Genomic DNA, 18,675 nt, shown 5'->3' with positions numbered 1-18,675 from the left:
TTTCGGCCCCTTATAGGACCATCTTCAGTGTTAAATAACAATTAATTTAAGAAAAGTTAACATACGTTACATACTCTTACACTAAAATTAACGCAACAAATTAGTGTAAGATTATGTAACGTATGTTAACTTTTCTTAAATTAATTGTTATTTGACACTGAAGATGGTCCCATAAGGGGCTGAAACGTTTGTCAATCTGTACCTTAATATAGAATGTTACAACACTTCCACCTTCTTGCGGCATGATGCTCCTTTTTATTTGATTATCTACACATATATTTATACATATTATATAGATATATTTATAAATTTAATAAAACATTTGATTTTGTTGGTCTGAAAAAGTGAAACAGTGATTTATTTTTTGATTACAAATATTTTATTTATTATATTATTAAATAGTTATTAATTATATATTAGTAAATAAATAACTTATAATTAAAATAAATTACTATTTAAGTATTTACTATTTAGTATGTGTGTATTCATTTAAAATAAAATATTTTTTCTAAAAAAGGCACTTTAAATTGATACGCGAATGTATCGAAGGCCTCTCGAAAGTCTCATTAAGTGTATTTGTTGGCAAAAATACACGCATGTATATTAATATTGATATGGTTGATTTGCGTTTGATACTCGTATATTAGTCAGTAAGCTCATAATCGTAAAATTACCGTCGGTTTGAAACTCGGGCAAAACGTTGGCGGACCGCGACAGGTGTCAATACTCGCGCGACTCACCCGACTCGTGCTGCCCGCCCACGGGTGGCAGGCCCAATTATTGGGACAATAGTACTCGTTCGCGCCGTACTTCCAGAAGCGCGAGCCGAGAGAGTGCCGGAGCACTCGACACTCTCGTAAGAATCGCCGACAGAATAAGACAGAGCATCAGCCACAGTCGAGTGCTCGACGAAGTCGTTAGAACGGCGTTTGCCTGCTTGCCCGTCTTGTGTTGCTTACTGCTCGCTTGCTTGCTTGCCCGCTACCTTGTCTGCCTGCTCGCCTCCCGCTTGCTATCAAGGAGACTTCGCCACCTGAGAAGACAGACGAGATCGGCCGAGAGACCATCCCAGGAGGGCGCCGGGCTGCGATACGGTGAGTCGCTTCGCTTGATTTATCCCGCTTTACTTGCATTTAATTTCGCTTGCATTCGTGAGGGGATTGCCCCTCTGGTCCTTCGAACCACCCTAATACAGGCCAATCGCGAATCCGGGGATCGATTAATACCCTCCCGAGCAAATAACTTGTGATATAGTTTCCAAAAAGGTTTATTTGTTCTTTACAAGTTCTTAAAAAGTTGTTTTTATTTATAGATATAATATAAATCATTAATTAAATAAATAGTTTGTTGTGTATGCGGGAAATATATAAATATTTTTCCATTGATCTCAAAATGCGATATTAATTATGATAATTACTATAACTGTGAATTATACATGCGTGTAGTTTATGAGACAAACTTCGAATATTTTATTATAAAATGTGTGGTGTACTGTACTACACATATAAAAGCTGTAATAATGTTGCATACAAAAAGATGTACAAATTAAAGAAATAAAAGGTATTAAAAGATGTCAAAACTATATTATTTAATTCGAATATACACATGAAAATAATATTGATATCCACTGCTACCCACTATCGGATGAGAGCTTTCCGCAGAGGATAACTAGCTGCCAAATACTGTTTTAAGTGGTTTCTCACTGCTATACCAGGTACGCAATCTTTATTACGATTTTGTACAGCTATTGGTTGAGAAAACAACTGATCACTGTTGGACACTTCGTCTAACCATTCAGGAAAAAACCGTTCCTTGTGACTTTCTACAAAATTGTGCAACGTGCAACAAGCAAGAATGATTTGTGGACAAAACGTATAGGCACAATCCATTTTTTTGCATAAAATTCTCTATCTAGCTTTTAACCGACCGAATGCCATTTCCACTGAAACTCGTGCAGAGTTCAAATACACATTAAAAGACTCTTCTTCTGCTGATAACGTGCCTGAATAGCCTTTGATGAGCCACGATAACATAGGATAAGCTGGGTCACCTACAATCATGTACGGTATATCCACACCATCGATGTTTTTAGATGTCTACAATTCATATATTATATTAGTATTACATATAAAAATACAATCAAACTTACATCAAACAAAATAATTTAACATTTACCTGAGGAATAATGGTCTGTGCATTCTTGTATATGCTACTATCCTTGAATACGGCAGCATCGTGCACACTCCCAGGATGTTTTATTACAACATTTCTGAACCTAATATAACAGATAATTTAATAATTTTAGATTTCGGTATTTTCCAAGCTCAGTTTTTCACGCTTACCTTCCATTGTGGTCGACAACAGCCATTAAATTATATGATGTCCATCCTTTCCTATTCACAAAGTCTCGATAACCTTCATGTGGTGCGATAATTGGGATGCAAGTTGGGATGTGTGTTCCGTCAATAGTCAATACATCCAATCAATTGTGGAATAAAGCTTCTTTTTTTAAATTGGAGAGATATGAACTGGGCTTCATCTTCAGAAGGCATAAATATGTTTTCTTGTACCATGAAATTGTTGATGACCATGGTCACTCTAAATAAGCACTTTCGAACTGTATACAGAGCTATTGCGACCTGCTTTTCGACAGATAAAGGCTGTCTGGATACCAGGAAAAGTACAGGGTTCTAGTACAGTTCGAATAATGTAGCAAAGCAGTGGGTGCGTTCAGCCAATACTCCGCTAGTCTAGCAATCGTGAGCAGTCGCTCGTTTTCCCTCGTTTTCTCTCTTTTTAATCCATTGGGTCAAAGGAGAGGAAACGAGCAAAAACGAGCGACTGCTCACGATTGCTAGGCTAGCGGAGTATCGGCTGAACGCACCCATTGTGAAAGTTTCTTTCGACATTCGAAAAGTGGCCAGCCATTCTGACAGAGTAAAATGCTCTCCTACGATTCTTTGCCAAAAATCATTACTCCTCTTTTTAGTCCACATTCTTTTTCGGTATTGAATACCATCTAAAGTAAGGGTCGGTGATATCGGATCGGTAATTTGACTCCATTGTACAAATAATTCATTCCTCTGTTGAAGGCATAATTTTCTCAATCTCATCCTCATTCGTTTCATCATATTCCTCAGCCGTTTTTTCCTGGCTTTTTGCTGCATATTTAAAATTTCGAGTAACACTGTAAATGACGCTATAAATTGTTCTGCGTTTTTCTCCATTACTTTTCGTTACTTTTACTATAAATTGACTGACACTTTACACAGTAATTACTCATCCCTCTATTACCGAAAACATTGGACTTTATCTGGATTAAAGACCTAACCTTGCGACCTCAGGCTGTCGCAGCGCGCGCAGCGGTAGAGAAAGTGTCGCGGGTCGTATTGCGCCGTCTATCGGAGGACGCGATGCGACAATTCCACGGTCGTATACACAGGTCGCGAAACTCCCGTGATGGGGGTATGCCTCTTAGGGTGCGTTCGGGAAGACGCTATTAGTGCTATTTGCTTATTTTATCCTTGTTTCACACCTGATGAGCGATAAAGATAGAATGATGCAATAGCGCTAATAGCGCGCTTCCCGATGGGGTGCGTTCGGGAAGACGCTATTAGTGCTATTTGCTTATTTTATCCTTGTTTCACACCTGATGAGCGATAAAGATAGAATGATGCAATAGCGCTAATAGCGCGCTTCCCGAACGCAGCCTTAATGTAACGACCTGTGCTTCACAGATCGTCCGCTAGCCGCGGAGCGCTGCGATCGTATGGTAAAACACAGTTGACACTGTGACAGTGACAGTGAGTAAGAATCGGCTCTCGGCAGCTTTCGGCTTTCGAGTTGAAAGTTTCGACGAAGTGAATTAGTGAACATCGTTTCTGTCTGTGGCTACATTAACGTAAGTAACATTGTATAATCAGTATTAAGTTTATAAACTGTTTATTGATATCGAGAAGAATAAATTCGAAAGTATGGATACAATAACAAGTTAAGTGTAATGTTATTCCACCTATACGTTCATTTGTATATTGAGATGTAGCATTACATACAACTTCTCGGCAAAAAAATTTTTCATACAAAAACATACATAAATATATATATATAATTATAAATAAAATAGGCCCATACATGTTTTCTTTCTCTTGTACAATCTCTGTTCGTATATACAGGAAAAATAAAAAAAAGAATATAAAATTGTTTAGGATTAAGGTAAAATCAGGTGGCAGGGCGCTGTCGCGAAAGTAATGGCCCCTGGCGCAAGCACAAACAACCCTCGGGCTTGACTCGACTTTATCCGAGATCACTCGAGTATCGCGCTACCGTTTCGACAGCGCGATTGCAAAACGCGCACGCGTATTCCTAAATATGTATACCGCGCAACGCGTTACATCGCGGATCAATGTGATTCGCCCTTCGTGAGGCCCATACCCCCGCCGAGGGTCTCCTATCGGGACGAAGGATAATCGATATCGATCCGCGCTCTCTTCTGTTCTCTGCCGCGAAAAGAGAAACATCGAGCCGGGCGTTCGCGACATTGTGCCTATCGGGAGTGGTCTCGACCGCCAGTGCGTGAAGTCCGTAATCACGTTTCATCGCGAGCCGCATCCATGAGATCGCCGCGTGAAACATCTCGAATCGCTCTTTCGCTCGTGCCGCGAAGAGTGAGCCGTTTTCCGACTGCGAGGAGTTCGGTATTGGGGAACGCGAGACGCCCTGTGCGAGGGTAGTTTCGAGCGTACAAGTGTCGTCGCGAGCGGCATTAGTCGTCGCGCAACATCTCTCGTCAGACGAGATTGACGAGTTGTCGCCCGCAATCGAGTGGGCAACGAGCACAAACAGATCACGTGATCACCGCGTGCGGTACCGTGATCCTCATCTGAAAGACCGTACAGACGGCGAACGAGACCGTCACCTGCAGTCAGCCCGGGTATCGTGATTGCAACAAGTGTTGTGAAAACCGAGCGTAAGTGCAAACGAGCACTTCTCAATAACTCAGCGCAGGGAGCTCGATCCCGATCTCGACCCCTCTCTCGCGGCCATTTTGTCGTGCCGCGCCGTTCGTGAACACGGACCATCATCGTGAATGTAAAGCGTATAGTGATTGTGTAAAAAGCGAACTCACTATCGCGTACCCGAGACAACCAGAAAGCCTGAGCATCTCGCGCCTCGTGACCGCGGTCGCTCGTCTGCTTCGCGCCAAGATATCCGTTGACCGCGAGCAAGATCTCCGGACGCGAGGGCGGTCATCTACCGCTCTACAAGATTTCCGTTTCGCGAGCCACGCAGACAGAAGGAGCGACTCAAGATTTCCGTCCCGCCATCCCGCGAATGCTCCGGGTGCTCGGGTGCGTGACTGCGAGAAGTACTCTATGTGCAATAAAGTGTGTTTGTCAGAATAACCCGGCGAGCGTTTTTTGAACCCTCTTTCGCTACCTTCTTGGTTCTTGCCCCGCGCCCTGGACAGGGTGGTCTCGGCATACTTCGTGTCCCGAGGGTACCTCGGTCGCGCACGAAACATCTGGTCCTTCGAGCCGGATCGAGGCAATTCTCGTAGCGAAAAGGTTTAATCAAGCACATTGACCGGCACCATGAGTGAGCAGCTGCTCGACCAGCAGTCTCAGCGATTGCGAACCGTCAATCGCGCGCTCGAAAACTTCAAGAAGATTGGCAAGAAGAACTTGACGATAGCCAAGATTCGTAGTCGCATCACTGATTTGAAGGACGTCTGGGCAGCAATCCAGGATGGACACTTCGCCCTTCGGGCCACTATTCCTGCTGCGGAACGAGTAAATCACGAGTACTTCAAGGATCAACATTATGAGGTCTACGAGGAGAAGTACAGGACCGCCTTGGACTACATGCACGAGTGTCTGGAGGAATTGGATCCGTATGTAAGTCCGAACCAGTCTGTCAGTTTCGGGCCGCATTTCCCCACAAGTCCGTCGTCCGCGTTTTCTTTGTCTCATCTTCCGCCGATAAACCTTCCTCCGTTTGACGGGAAGTACGAGGAATGGGAGAGCTTTCGTGATCGGTTTGCGTCTCTTATAATTAATAATAAAGACGTCTCAAATTTCTCGCGTATGCATTATCTCATTTCATGCCTTCAGGGTCGCGCTCTTGAGTGTGTGAACGATATCAGTGTTACCGCGGAGAATTTCGACATTGCGTGGAGTACGTTAAACGCGCGACAAACGTCGTTTGATCAATATTCACATGTCGACGCTGCTGAATTTGCCAGCGGTCGCGAAAGAATCCGCTCTTGAGTTGCAATCATTGCGCGATAAAATAAATTCCGCCGTTGCAGCTCTCGACAAATTGAATCGCATGCCTGAAGAGTTATGGAGCGATATTCTCATCAGTCTCGGGTCACAAAAACTCGATGCAGTTACGCAAAAGGCATGGAATTTAAAGTTTGGTGAAGCTCGACATCCTCCGTCATACGATGACTTTAAAAAATTCTTGGATAACCGAATCCGAGCTCTCGAAAATTGGAAGCTCCCCCTTTCTTCCTCCGATAAAGCGAAAAATTCGAATGCGCAAAAGATTAGTGCTAACGTGTGCGCAAAATCGTTTCCGCCGTGTTCGTTGTGTAAAGCGAAGCATGCTTTCTACGTTTGTCCGAAATTTACCGAGAAGAGTCCGAATCAGAGGCGAGAACTTGTGCAGAAAGAGAAACGGTGTTTCAACTGTTTAAGTTCAAATCATGGGGCAAAAACGTGCTCCAGTAAATATTCATGCCGTCTTTGTCAGAGAAAACATCACACGTTGCTCCATGTAGATTCCGACTCTTCCTCGAAACCCGCAGAGGTCACGGCGTCAACCGACACGCTGAAACAAAGTGAAACGCCCAGTAGCGAAGTAAGCTCATTGTTTGCGTCTTCGCACACCACTCGTTCGCATGTTTTGCTCGCGACAGCTTGGCTTACCGTTAGCGCGTCTTCGGGCCGTTCTGTGATTGTAAGAGCCTTGCTTGATCAAGGCTCCGAAATGACCTTTATAACCGAGAGACTCGCGCAGTGTTTACGGCTGAAGAGAATTCGAATGCCAACTTCGGTTTCGGCCGTTGGGTGTGTAAATGCCGGGACGTATCGATATGCCGCGCGAATAACAATCTTGCCGAAAAGTAAACAGTCTCCGGCATTCTCGACGACCGCATTAATTTTGAAATCGCTAACGGCATACGCGCCAAAACGTTTGCCGCTCAAGGCGACGTTGGCTCATCTCGAAAATCTCCCATGGGCTGACCACGACCCCATGAGCGCAGATCCCATTAGCATTATAGTAGGCGCGGAATTGTATAGCGCTCTCATTAAAGACGGAATTCAAAAAGGGGCGGTGGGACAGCCTATCGCTCAAAATTCGATATTGGGATGGGTAATATCGGGACCTATCACTTCTAGTCAGGTGGCCTCACATGCCATCTCGGTTGACTCGTCACACGATCGACCTTCGTATACTGTGAATGCTCATCACAGTCTCAATTCCTCGTCGCTCGATCAGGAACTCCGACAGTTTTGGGAGGTCGAAGAGATTCCGCGAAAGATGACACTCACTCCCGAGGACGAAAAATGCGAAGAGCATTTTCGCCTCACTCATTCGCGCTGTCCTGACGGACGCTATATTGTACGTCTTCCATTTAAGGAAGGCCCTCCGATCGAAATCGGACATTCTCGCGCTATCGCCGAAAAATATCTTAACGGGTTAATTCGGAGATTCGATGCTCATCCTGCGCAACGGGACGAGTACTCCAAATTTCTTCGCAAATATGAAGCTCTCGGGCACATGAGGGAAGTGCCCGCTTCCGACTCCAATGATACGCAATGCGTTTTTATTCCGCATCATCCCGTTATCCGGGAAGACAGTAAAACTACGCATCTGCGTGTCGTTTTCAACGCGTCATGTCCCTCTTCTAACGGATCATCATTGAATGATCATCTTCTCTCGGGTCCTAAACTTCAACCCGATTTGCCAGTTGTCATTCACCCGTGGCGGCAACATCGATTTGTGTTGACCAACAACAAACCATTAAATGCTAAAAGTCCGCTCTTATCGTTAAATCCATTTGTGGATCACGAGGGATTGCTTAGAGTCGGAGGACGCTTGAAAAACGCTCCGATCTCGTTTAATTCTAAGCATCCAATTTTACTCGCGTCACATCCGTTAGTGACTCTACTCATTCGGCAAGCTCATTCGCGAACGCTTCATGCAGGCATGCAGCTCACGCTCGCAACACTGCGACAGGACTTCTGGATCTTACGAGCTCGAAGCGCGGTCCGATCGATAATTCATAAGTGCGTGGTGTGCACGCGTGAAAAAGCGGTCGTGCCCCAGCAGCTCATGGGAGATCTTCCTACCCTGCGAGTGTCTCCGCCATCGCGCAGTTTCTCACATTGCGGTCTCTATTACGCGGGACCCGTACAAGTTCGCGCTTCCGGGGGCCGCGGAATTAGTTCACGAAAGGCGTATATCGCGTTGTTTGTGTGTCTTGCAACCCGCGCGATCCATTTAGAATTAGTAGGAAATTATTCCACACCCGCGTTCCTAGACGCCTTTTCTCGATTTTGCGCTCGTCGAGGATTGCCGGAGTCAATGTACTCCGATAACGGGACAACGTTTGTCGGAGCCAATAAAGAGTTATCCCAAGCATATCGCGCAGCCGTTAATGATCTGAATTTTCTCAACGCCACCGCTTCCGATAATGTCCAATGGCATTTTATTCCCCCGTCTGCACCACATTTCGGTGGTTTATGGGAAGCCGGAGTCCGGAGCGTGAAACATCATCTCCGTCGGGTACTCCAGAATCACACGCTCACGTTCGAAGAGCTTACGACTTTGTTGTGCCGAATCGAAGCGTGTCTTAATTCGCGTCCTCTCGCTCCGTTGAAAGATACGCTCAATGATTACGAGGTCTTAACGCCCGGACATTTTTTAATTGGATCGGCGATCACGGTCAATCCGGAGCCATCGCTATTAGATTTGCATGAAAATCGGTTGTCGAGGTGGCAACGAGTTCGACATTTGACCGAGCGCTTTTGGAAATTGTGGCAAACAGATTACGTTAACACGTTGCAGCAGCGTGTTAAATGGCGAAAATTGCAAACGCCCGTGAAAGTTGGGCAGCTTGTTTTATTGCGGAATGCCACACTGCCTCCTTGTAAATGGGAGCTTGGTCGAATTACCCAGTGCCACGCCGGTTCCGATGGATTGATTCGTGTTGTGAATGTCAAAACCGCGACGTCCGAGTATACCCGGCCGATAGTAAAACTGTGTTTGCTGCCGATTGACTGTGAGACGCGTTCTGACGGGACTTCTAGTAGCGATTCGACTTCTCTTCAGCCTTCGCGTCGCTAATCTGTCTGCCACGGCGGGCGGTTCGTGCTATATTCTTGTTACCCTTATTGCTTAAGTCTTGTAAATAAAGTTCTGCGACAGTATGTAAGTTGCGTTCGATTAGCTCATAAGATTTCGTGCGTTCACATATCGACCTCCTCGAACTTCATCACATTCGAAGTCAGAAAATTTCGAAACTAAAGCTTCGAGGCGGGCGGTATGTTTAGGATTAAGGTAAAATCAGGTGGCAGGGCGCTGTCGCGAAAGTAATGGCCCCTGGCGCAAGCACAAACAACCCTCGGGCTTGACTCGACTTTATCCGAGATCACCCGAGTATCGCGCTACCGTTTCGACAGCGCGATTGCAAAACGCGCACGCGTATTCCTAAATATGTATACCGCGCAACGCGTTACATCGCGGATCAATGTGATTCGCCCTTCGTGAGGCCCATACCCCCGCCGAGGGTCTCCTATCGGGACGAAGGATAATCGATATCGATCCGCGCTCTCTTCTGTTCTCTGCCGCGAAAAGAGAAACATCGAGCCGGGCGTTCGCGACATTGTGCCTATCGGGAGTGGTCTCGACCGCCAGTGCGTGAAGTCCGTAATCACGTTTCATTGCAAGCCGCATCCGTGAGATCGCCGCGTGAAACATCTCGAATCGCTCTTTCGCTCGTGCCGCGAAGAGTGAGCCGTTTTCCGACTGCGAGGAGTTCGGTATTGGGGAATGCGAGACGCCCTGTGCGAGGGTAGTTTCGAGCGTACAAGTGTCGTCGCGAGCGGCATTAGTCGTCGCGCAACATCTCTCGTCAGACGAGATTGACGAGTTGTCGCCCGCAATCGAGTGGGCAACGAGCACAAACAGATCACGTGATCACCGTGTGCGGTACCGTGATCCTCATCTGAAAGACCGTACAGACGGCGAACGAGACCGTCACCTGCAGTCAGCCCAGGTATCGTGATTGCAACAAGTGTTGTGAAAACCGAGCGTAAGTGCAAGCGAGTACTTCTCAATAACTCAGCGCAGGGAGCTCGATCCCGATCTCGACCCCTCTCTCGCGGCCATTTTGTCGTGCCGCGCCGTTCGTGAACACGGACCATCATCGTGAATGTAAAGCGTATAGTGATTGTGTAAAAAGCGAACTCACTATCGCGTACCCGAGACAACCAGAAAGCCTGAGCATCTCGCGCCTCGTGACCGCGGTCGCTCGTCTGCTTCGCGCCAAGATATCCGTTGACCGCGAGCAAGATCTCCGGACGCGAGGGCGGTCATCTACCGCTCTACAAGATTTCCGTTTCACGAGCCACGCAGACAGAAGGAGCGACTCAAGATTTCCGTCCCGCCATCCCGCGAATGCTCCGGGTGCTCGGGTGCGTGACTGCGAGAAGTACTCTATGTGCAATAAAGTGTGTTTGTCAGAATAACCCGGCGAGCGTTTTTTGAACCCTCTTTCGCTACCTTCTTGGTTCTTGCCCCGCGCCCTGGACAGGGTGGTCCCGGCATACTTCGTGTCCCGAGAGTACCTCGGTCGCGCACGAAACAAAAATAATTAAAAAAAATATTTTTGCATTTTATTTTTTATAAATACCCCAAAAGCACCAATATCCTATATATATCCATATAACGTCCATGGGCATTCCGGACATAAAATGGACATTCATAGAATATCGTGTGCTGTCTGGGATAGTTAAGTTTGAGGAAATAAGGAAAATTTTCCTATATGTATATAACAACAGTTACATTTATATATGATTTTACAGGCCTATATATAGGCAAATTTTTCTCGTTTCCTCAAACTTCTCTTTTTTTTTTAAATACAATGCGAAAATGATCTTTTTAATTATTTTTAGATTTATCTTTTTATTATTTTGCCTGTATATGCGAATAGAAATTATATAAGAGAAGGAAAACATGTATAAACATATTTTATTTACAATTATACATATATACTTATATATTTTTTATATAAAAAATTTTTCTTTTATCAACCATTGAAATGTAAGTTTACTTTTAGTAAAAATCATAGCTTCGAATTTTAAATAAATATTTGTAAATTACATGATTATATACTGCTTTTACAGGCTATCTATGTAAGCAAATAGTAAAAAATGAAATTTACAGAACTTGTAAATTTTGTCAAAAAGGTTTAACAAGGTTCGACATATATACATCAGTTTCGCAATTGGTTAACATGAAAACAAGAGGAGGCTTAATTCATGCAAATTTACATTTTTTTAATTTAATCAAATATGTTGAAGAATGTTTCTCTAAACACGCGACTAATTCAAATGTCTTTAATTTAACGGTAGATGAAGTATTAGATAATTATGAATTTACATTTCCTTGTAAAGATCACGGTTCAGACATCTTGTCTTATGCAATTTTTTATTATATTCGACTAAGAATGCGCCAATTCACTTACCAAGAAAATCAAAAAGTAAAAAAAAATGTATTATTCAAAGAAAAATGTCGAAACTTAACAACGTTTAATATTTATATTCTTTATTAATATTATGAAAAAAAACTTGACAGCGAATTAACTATTGAACTTTCAAAATTTGAATAGTATACGTACTATTCAAATCTAATATAGTTATCCAATAGTTACTTTGCTCTCAATAGTTTTTTATTAACACGTTCATTTGCAACAATAATGTGTATATCTATATAAATGTAAATGTACCTATTATATATACATATATGAATATATTTATAATATTTCATACAGATATATATTGTTATTTCAAATCCTTCAAAAAATACTAAGAAATTATCTACATAATTGTTTCACATATATTGCATGCATAATGTTTTAAGTATAATTACATTTTTTTCAACCATTACGAAACTTTCAATCCTTCAAGAATAATTAATGCTTTTAGTGTTATTAATGCTTGGTGTTATTAAATAAAATTTAAATTATACAAATAATTTCCGTAATTTTTACATTATTTATACAATTTGTGTAAATAATAAAACGTCTTCTTGTCATTTAAAACTTTGTAAGAAACAAAACTTTATAAGCAAGTAATTTGAAGCTATATATATATATATATATATATATATATATATACCTATTGTTTTCACATTTACCATACGATCGCAGCGCTCCGCGGCTAGCGGACGATCTGTGAAGCACAGGTCGTTACATTAAGAGGCATACCCCCACTACGGGAGTTTCGCGACCTAGAGGCCTAGATAATCAGAGAAGCGACATTGAGGGCACGCTTGCTGATTGGCTGACCGCGGCACCAATCAAAACCGAGGCTATCGGGCCCGCAGCTGATTCCGTGTGTATGTGTGCAAAGTAACGTGTTACATTAGGTTAGGTGAGTGAAAAAGATTAATATATTTTTAATATTATTAAGAAAAGAATTGTAGACATTCGTAAAGTTGTTGGGACATCGTAAATATATGCATTTTGTGTGGATGAGGGTTATATCATACAATGACTACGTTTCACGCCCGATTTACGCCGAAATTATAACAATCGATGTTATAACTACTGACGTTAAATGCCGTGTAAACGTTCTTTTACGACAAAGTTACCACATCGATGTAATAACTGCGTCGTAGAAGAGCGTTTACACGGCATTTAACGTCAGTAGTTATAAAATCGATTGTTATAACTTCGGCGTAAATCGGGCCATGTAAACGTAGTTATTGAGAGAGAATGTAATCATATTTTTAAATATTTTTATAAACTTATTACATTTGTCGTTTTTACAGAAATCAAAAGTTTATGAATAAAGATGGTAAAAGTGTGTGAGGTATTGGGTTGTACAACAACGGAAAAAGAAGGATTATGTATGCATAAATTTCCTAAGAAGAATGTGGAACATCGAAATGCGTGGGTAGCTTGGATTACTCGTAATCGTCCCGGGTGGAGTCTGAAATGTAATAGCAGAGTTTGTGAGGTATTTTATAGGATTCATAAAATATTGAAACATGCCCTCAGATGTATGTATGTATGTTTATCATGTACTGTCTATTTCGTTGCAGTTGCACTTTGTTCCTGAGGACTATGTGAAGGACACAAGAGGAAATGGAATTCTTCGAAGGCTGAAAACATCTGCTCTTCCCTCATTGCAAGTAGAGGAAATTGAAGATAGTGAAAATCATTGTAATACGAAAACTATACGAAGATTTCGACAAACCGCACAATGCTTGAAAGATGTAACAAATATCCCTATTATAAGTGATAAAAAAAAAGAGAATGAGCATGCATACTGCTTAAAAGTATTAACTTGTGATGAAGTAAGTATTCTCTTGATTTTATTATTTTTGTGCCAAAATATCATATATGCGTTCCAATATTCACTGCCAGTACTGAAAATCTATAGTTTTCGTTAGGTATACTATAGATTTTCAGTACTGGCAGTGAGAACATTGGAAGGCAGGCATAGTGTTTGTAAAAATAAATTTTTTTCTGATCAATACATCCTTCCAGCAGGTACAGGACTCTTTAGAAGTAGGAAATACTCATAAAAGGGAAGAATTACAGCTGAATATAAGATGTTTGAAAGATGATCATAGTGATGTCACACATGCAATGAAAACCATCGATAATAAATATACATCTTGTTCAACGCTACCAGCCAAACATCCATTGTTGACGAGTGGACTAACTGCATCATCAGCTTTATTGCAAAAGGACATGACGGTATCACTGGCACAAAAAAATTCCGACAATGATTGCAATATTCAGGTAAAGGACTTTTCTTTTCTTTTCTAGGTTTATTTGACATTGTGGTCGATCTTTTGTATATATTTGATTATGCATTCTTTTTTAGTTGGATGCAACCACTGCTGATGTACTGAACAGCGAGGACCAAGAAACTTTGCAAACAGAAGAAGCATTGTTAAAAGAATTAACTGCATCATCTTTATTGCAAGAGGACATGACGGTATCAGTGGCACAAAAAGATTCCGACAATGATTGCAATATTCAGGTAAAGGATTTTTCTTTTCTTTTCTAGGTTTATTTGACATTGTGGTCGATGTTTTGTATATATTTGTTTATGCATTCTTTTTTAGTTGGATGCAACAACTGCTGGTATACTGGACAGCGAAAACCAAGAAACATTGCAAACAAAAGAAGCATTATTAAAAGAACTTGAAGAAAAGAATAATATAATAGAAAGTCTAAAAAAACAAATTGCTGCAACGAATTTCAGTTTGAAAAATATTACAAAACTGTATAAAGTGACTAAAAAAAATTACTTCGATGAAAAGAAACGTTTGAAGAGACTACAAGAGTATCATTTTAAAAGCCATGCAGGTATGTCCGCAACATTACGACCAGATCAGATTAGAGCTTTAAGTAGAAAGTCCACTAATGGTGTGAAATGGAGTCTTGCAACTATAACAGATGCTTTGGAATTTAAGTTTAAATGGGGAATTCATGGTTATGAGGCTTTTGTGAAACGTGTTCCAATTTATCATACTGCACGAACTTTGCAGAGAAAGTTGCAGCATATACAATTTGATAGTAATATTCTAGAGGAGATATTTCATATGCTGCAATGTGAAATGACAAAATTACAACCTCACGAAAAAGACTGTGTAATAGTAATGGATGAGATGGCCATCAATGATGAGGAAGTGTTTGATCCAAGTAGTAAACAGTTTATTGGGTCTTGTACTTTTCCTACGCATTCCGGGATAGCCAATAAAGTTTTAGTATTTCTACTGGCAGGCTTAACAACTCGTTGGAAATACACCGTGGCCTATTACTTTACTAAATCCACTGACTTAAAATATAAAGAAAGCAAAGTAAATGCAACTGGTTCAGCATTGAAGAATATTGTTTTAAACATTATTGAAAAATCAGAAAACATTGGTTTACAAGTTCATGCAATAATCAATGATATGGGTACGGATAATAGAGCTATGTGGAATGCTTTTGAAGTCGGTTGCTCAAGACATCATGTCAATGTTTCTGTTCAACATCCAATTAGGGCAGAAGATAAACTGTTTTTTATTCCAGATCCTGTTCACGTTTTTAAAAATATTGCTTGTATGCTAAATAGCAATAAAGTTATTACTTTGCCCCATGACATTTGTCAATCTGAAAATCTTAGCTATCTACAGGTTCACTTGCAACATTTGGATAGACTTCTAAACCTTGAGAACAATTTTGAATTAAAGATTGCTTTTAGACTTATTGAAACTTACTTGCACTGTCAAGATCAGTTTAAAAAAAATGAAAGTTTCAACTGCACGATCAGTTTTTAATAAAAGAACTGAAGCCGGATTAAAAATGTTAGCCAAAAAAACTAATGATTCTGCTATTGAAACTACAGCATTTTTTATTAATCTCGTTAGCCAATGGTTTGCTCTCATGACAAACAGAAAGAGATCTTTAGGTCTTAGTAAACATAATATTGAAAATTATAACAAAGCAATATATCATCTTAAAAAGACTTGTACTATTTTTCAAAACATGAGTATTGGGGTAAAAGGATAATGGAAACCAGTGCAGACTGGTGTCATTATGGCCACTGAGAGCATTCTGCAATTACAAGATTTTCTTCTTAACAAACGGGGTTACAAATTTGTTTTGACCGGCCGTTTCACACAGGATTGTTTAGAAAATTTATTTTCGCTGCTCCGTTTTAAATTGCCTACCCCAAATGCTTTGCAAGTGAAGCAAAATTTGAAACTCATTACTATAACACAAATTTCCTCTTGCTCCAAAGTAACCAGTTATGACACTGACGTTTCAGTGGATGAGCTCGAAAGTATTAATATAAATTTCTTAGACGTGTCAAAACAATTAGCAACTGAAAAATGTCAAGATAAGGAGGTTGAAACATTCATGGAAACTTCAGCTATTCATGTGCCAGAATTGACAGATGTTCATTTAAACTTGTTAGATAAGTGGGAATGGCCAATCATATATGATATTGCTGGAGCTGTGATACGTAGCATTAAGAAAGTGTGCAATACTTGTGATGTATGTTTTAATGCTGTATTATGGCAAGGTCCTAATAATCATCCATATAGATTTGTTATTGATTTACATGATTATAAGAATGGTAAATTATATAAAGTGTCTGACGATTGTTTCAAAGCTATTATGAAAGCAGAAATAACGTTTCGACAACTTAGAGACACTCTAAAAACAGTAACTTATATAAACATCATAAATTTTATGGTTGAGAAACTGCAATACGTGTGGGATGGAACATATATTCCATCTTGCCATAACATCGGTCACAAAATCTTGACTAGATTTTTTACAATGAGATTTAGAATGTATTGTTTGAAACAAAAAGAGCAGCATTCCCAAGAAAAAAAAAGCATATACAATAGCAGGACTATGGCTATGCATGCTATAGTTTAATGAAAGAAAGCCCCTGACACAATAGTGAGATTTACAAGAACATAGTCGATCTCCAATCAACATAATTTAAGTTGAGAAAGTAATTTTTTTTGCAACATTAGAAATCTTTTTATTGAACAGTAACAGCATTGATTTCTAAAGAATGTTTTATGTTGCAAATATGTTAATATGTGCAATTGTTTTGATCTTTAGTTTTAAGATCTTTAGGTTTAGGTATTAACATTTTTTGTTAATTTCACTTTATAGTTTTCATAAAATTTATTTAAATGTTGAAGATATTCAATGCAATATATTCATAAGGCGCTTGACTGATATAATTATAAGTTAGTTTAGGCTCTCTACTTCTCACACACATGATGAGAAAAATACTTTTTTTTTACATTTACTAGTCATATGTAACTGTATTTATATGGTACAATTTTATTTTTTCTTATAAGTTCGAAGTTCAGTATTACTATAATTTTGTACGAATATATATGTTATGTATTTGTGTTATGACAAGGCTCGAATAAAAAAGTAAACACATTATGTATGATAGCCATTTATTTTAAAGATGGTATGAGGTATAACAAATATAACAGTTTTTTGTCAAAAAGAACTCTCTGTTGCTTTAGTCGTGCAAAATATAAATTTATTCCAATAAAGAATCTTACAAAATACTTAACTGAGTTATTTATTCGCACAATGCTTGTTTTTGCACATGTGGCATAACATTCACATGATATATAACAAAGATACTGGCATTTTTTTGCAAAATGTGGACGTCATCGAATTTTTAGATTCTTGTCTTATTCGCATGATTTATATATAATTATTATTGCCTATTTTGTAAACATGATTATAAAACTCGTAATCAGAAAAATATTACAAATAATGTGATACAATAAACACAAGTGTTTAGGTCTATTTCCTTGTTTTACACTTCTTGGAACTACATTTAGTAGCAGCAGAGTGTAACTTGCGCAATGCCTTCTCCATTTTGGCAATCTCACTGAACATCTTACATAATTGCTGCAAGCCTAAGTCACGTTCAACTCTCAATTCTTGAATAACTTGTGATGCTTTGCTACACTGCAATTTCAGTTCCTCAATTGTATAACATTTTGTTTTGGAAACTAGTAGAAAAGGGATTGAATGTCTCTCTTCAATAGCACGAATCTATAACATACGTTATAACACAAATAAAAATTTTGATTAACATTTTATACAATTGTAAGCACATGACATTGAGTACGTTCAGGAAACAACGGATCAAGTTCTAAGTAGGCTTGATCGATAGCTTGGGGTCGATTTATATTAATACTGACCTTTGCAGAATATTCATTTGATACTTGAACAGAAGGAGTATCAGTTTCGTTACACTGTTTTTCCATTTTTATTTAATGAACTGGTTCCTAGACATTGAACAAAACAAATGTCACATTATGATAATAACATTACTTACTTTATCATTTCAATAAGATATAAGTAAAAGTACTAGAGTAGGCGTCAGCGAAATAAATCATTTTTATTTCTTACTCTTACTTCAGTACGCTTGTAAGCGTAAGAGCTGAAGTGGACTAAGAAATAAAAATAATTTATTTTGCTTACGCCTTTATTTTAGTTTTATTTTCCACTTACTTCTCACTTCTTACGCCTAATTCTTACTCCGTGTATTGTAGACGACGCTTCAGAGGTTAGTTTTTTCACAAGCGATCAGCTGCGGGCCCGATGGGAACCATGGTGGGAGTATAGGACTCTAGGTGGGGGTAGAGTTGTCGCTTCTCTGATTATCTAGGCCTCTATCGCGACCTGTGTATACGACCGTGGATAATTCGCACCACGGGCCGATCATAGCGGCGAGCCGGCCAGTCGGACAGCCGAGAAATGGGCGGTGGAGATAGACCCGCCCGATGCGATCGCGGAGCCACAACCGGCAATGCAGGACCACGGCACACCGCCAGACCATCGGAAGTAATCAGGGCGCAGCGGCGCCGGAAACTGACTCCGGGGAG

The 18,675-nt window shown here is 40.4% G+C and overlaps 2 protein-coding genes across 2 annotated transcripts; one reads left to right on the top strand and one right to left on the bottom strand.

Annotated features, from left to right (window-relative positions):
- Positions 1-12,509: 12,509 nt before the first annotated feature.
- Positions 12,510-14,944, top strand: LOC143907647 (uncharacterized). The gene is made up of 7 exons (XM_077424527.1): positions 12,510-12,662; positions 13,063-13,250; positions 13,336-13,590; positions 13,784-14,041; positions 14,127-14,285; positions 14,371-14,614; positions 14,797-14,944. The coding sequence occupies exons 2-7, from the start codon at positions 13,086-13,088 to the stop codon at positions 14,820-14,822; spliced, it is 1,107 nt and encodes a 368-aa protein (XP_077280653.1). The 5' UTR covers positions 12,510-12,662; positions 13,063-13,085; the 3' UTR covers positions 14,823-14,944.
- Positions 14,945-17,290: 2,346 nt separating this feature from the next.
- On the bottom strand, positions 17,291-18,455 carry LOC143907649 (uncharacterized). The gene is made up of 3 exons (XM_077424529.1): positions 18,302-18,455; positions 17,989-18,075; positions 17,291-17,839 (listed from the first exon to the last, which is right to left on the bottom strand). The coding sequence occupies exons 2-3, from the start codon at positions 18,052-18,054 to the stop codon at positions 17,585-17,587; spliced, it is 321 nt and encodes a 106-aa protein (XP_077280655.1). The 5' UTR covers positions 18,055-18,075; positions 18,302-18,455; the 3' UTR covers positions 17,291-17,584.
- Between the last annotated feature and the right edge of the window lie 220 nt (positions 18,456-18,675).

Source organism: Temnothorax americanus, unplaced genomic scaffold, assembly GCF_048541705.1.
Source record: "Temnothorax americanus isolate GAGA-0224 unplaced genomic scaffold, ASM4854170v1 Scaffold86, whole genome shotgun sequence".
Lineage (NCBI taxonomy): Eukaryota > Metazoa > Arthropoda > Insecta > Hymenoptera > Formicidae > Temnothorax > Temnothorax americanus.
This window is presented reverse-complemented; position numbering and strand designations above follow the sequence as displayed.

Excerpts from the sequence above, each read along its gene's own strand:
- LOC143907647 (XM_077424527.1), top strand. The coding sequence starts at position 13,086 with ATGGTAAAAGTGTGTGAGGTATTGGGTTGTACAACAACGGAAAAAGAA. Across the intron at positions 14,286-14,370 it reads ACAATGATTGCAATATTCAG|TTGGATGCAACAACTGCTGG; the intron begins GTAAAGGATTTT and ends ATTCTTTTTTAG. Across the intron at positions 14,615-14,796 it reads TCATTTTAAAAGCCATGCAG|AGAAAGTTGCAGCATATACA; the intron begins GTATGTCCGCAA and ends CGAACTTTGCAG.
- LOC143907649 (XM_077424529.1), bottom strand. The coding sequence starts at position 18,054 with ATGGAAAAACAGTGTAACGAAACTGATACTCCTTCTGTTCAAGTATCA. Across the intron at positions 17,840-17,988 it reads CAAATGAATATTCTGCAAAG|ATTCGTGCTATTGAAGAGAG; the intron begins GTCAGTATTAAT and ends CGTATGTTATAG.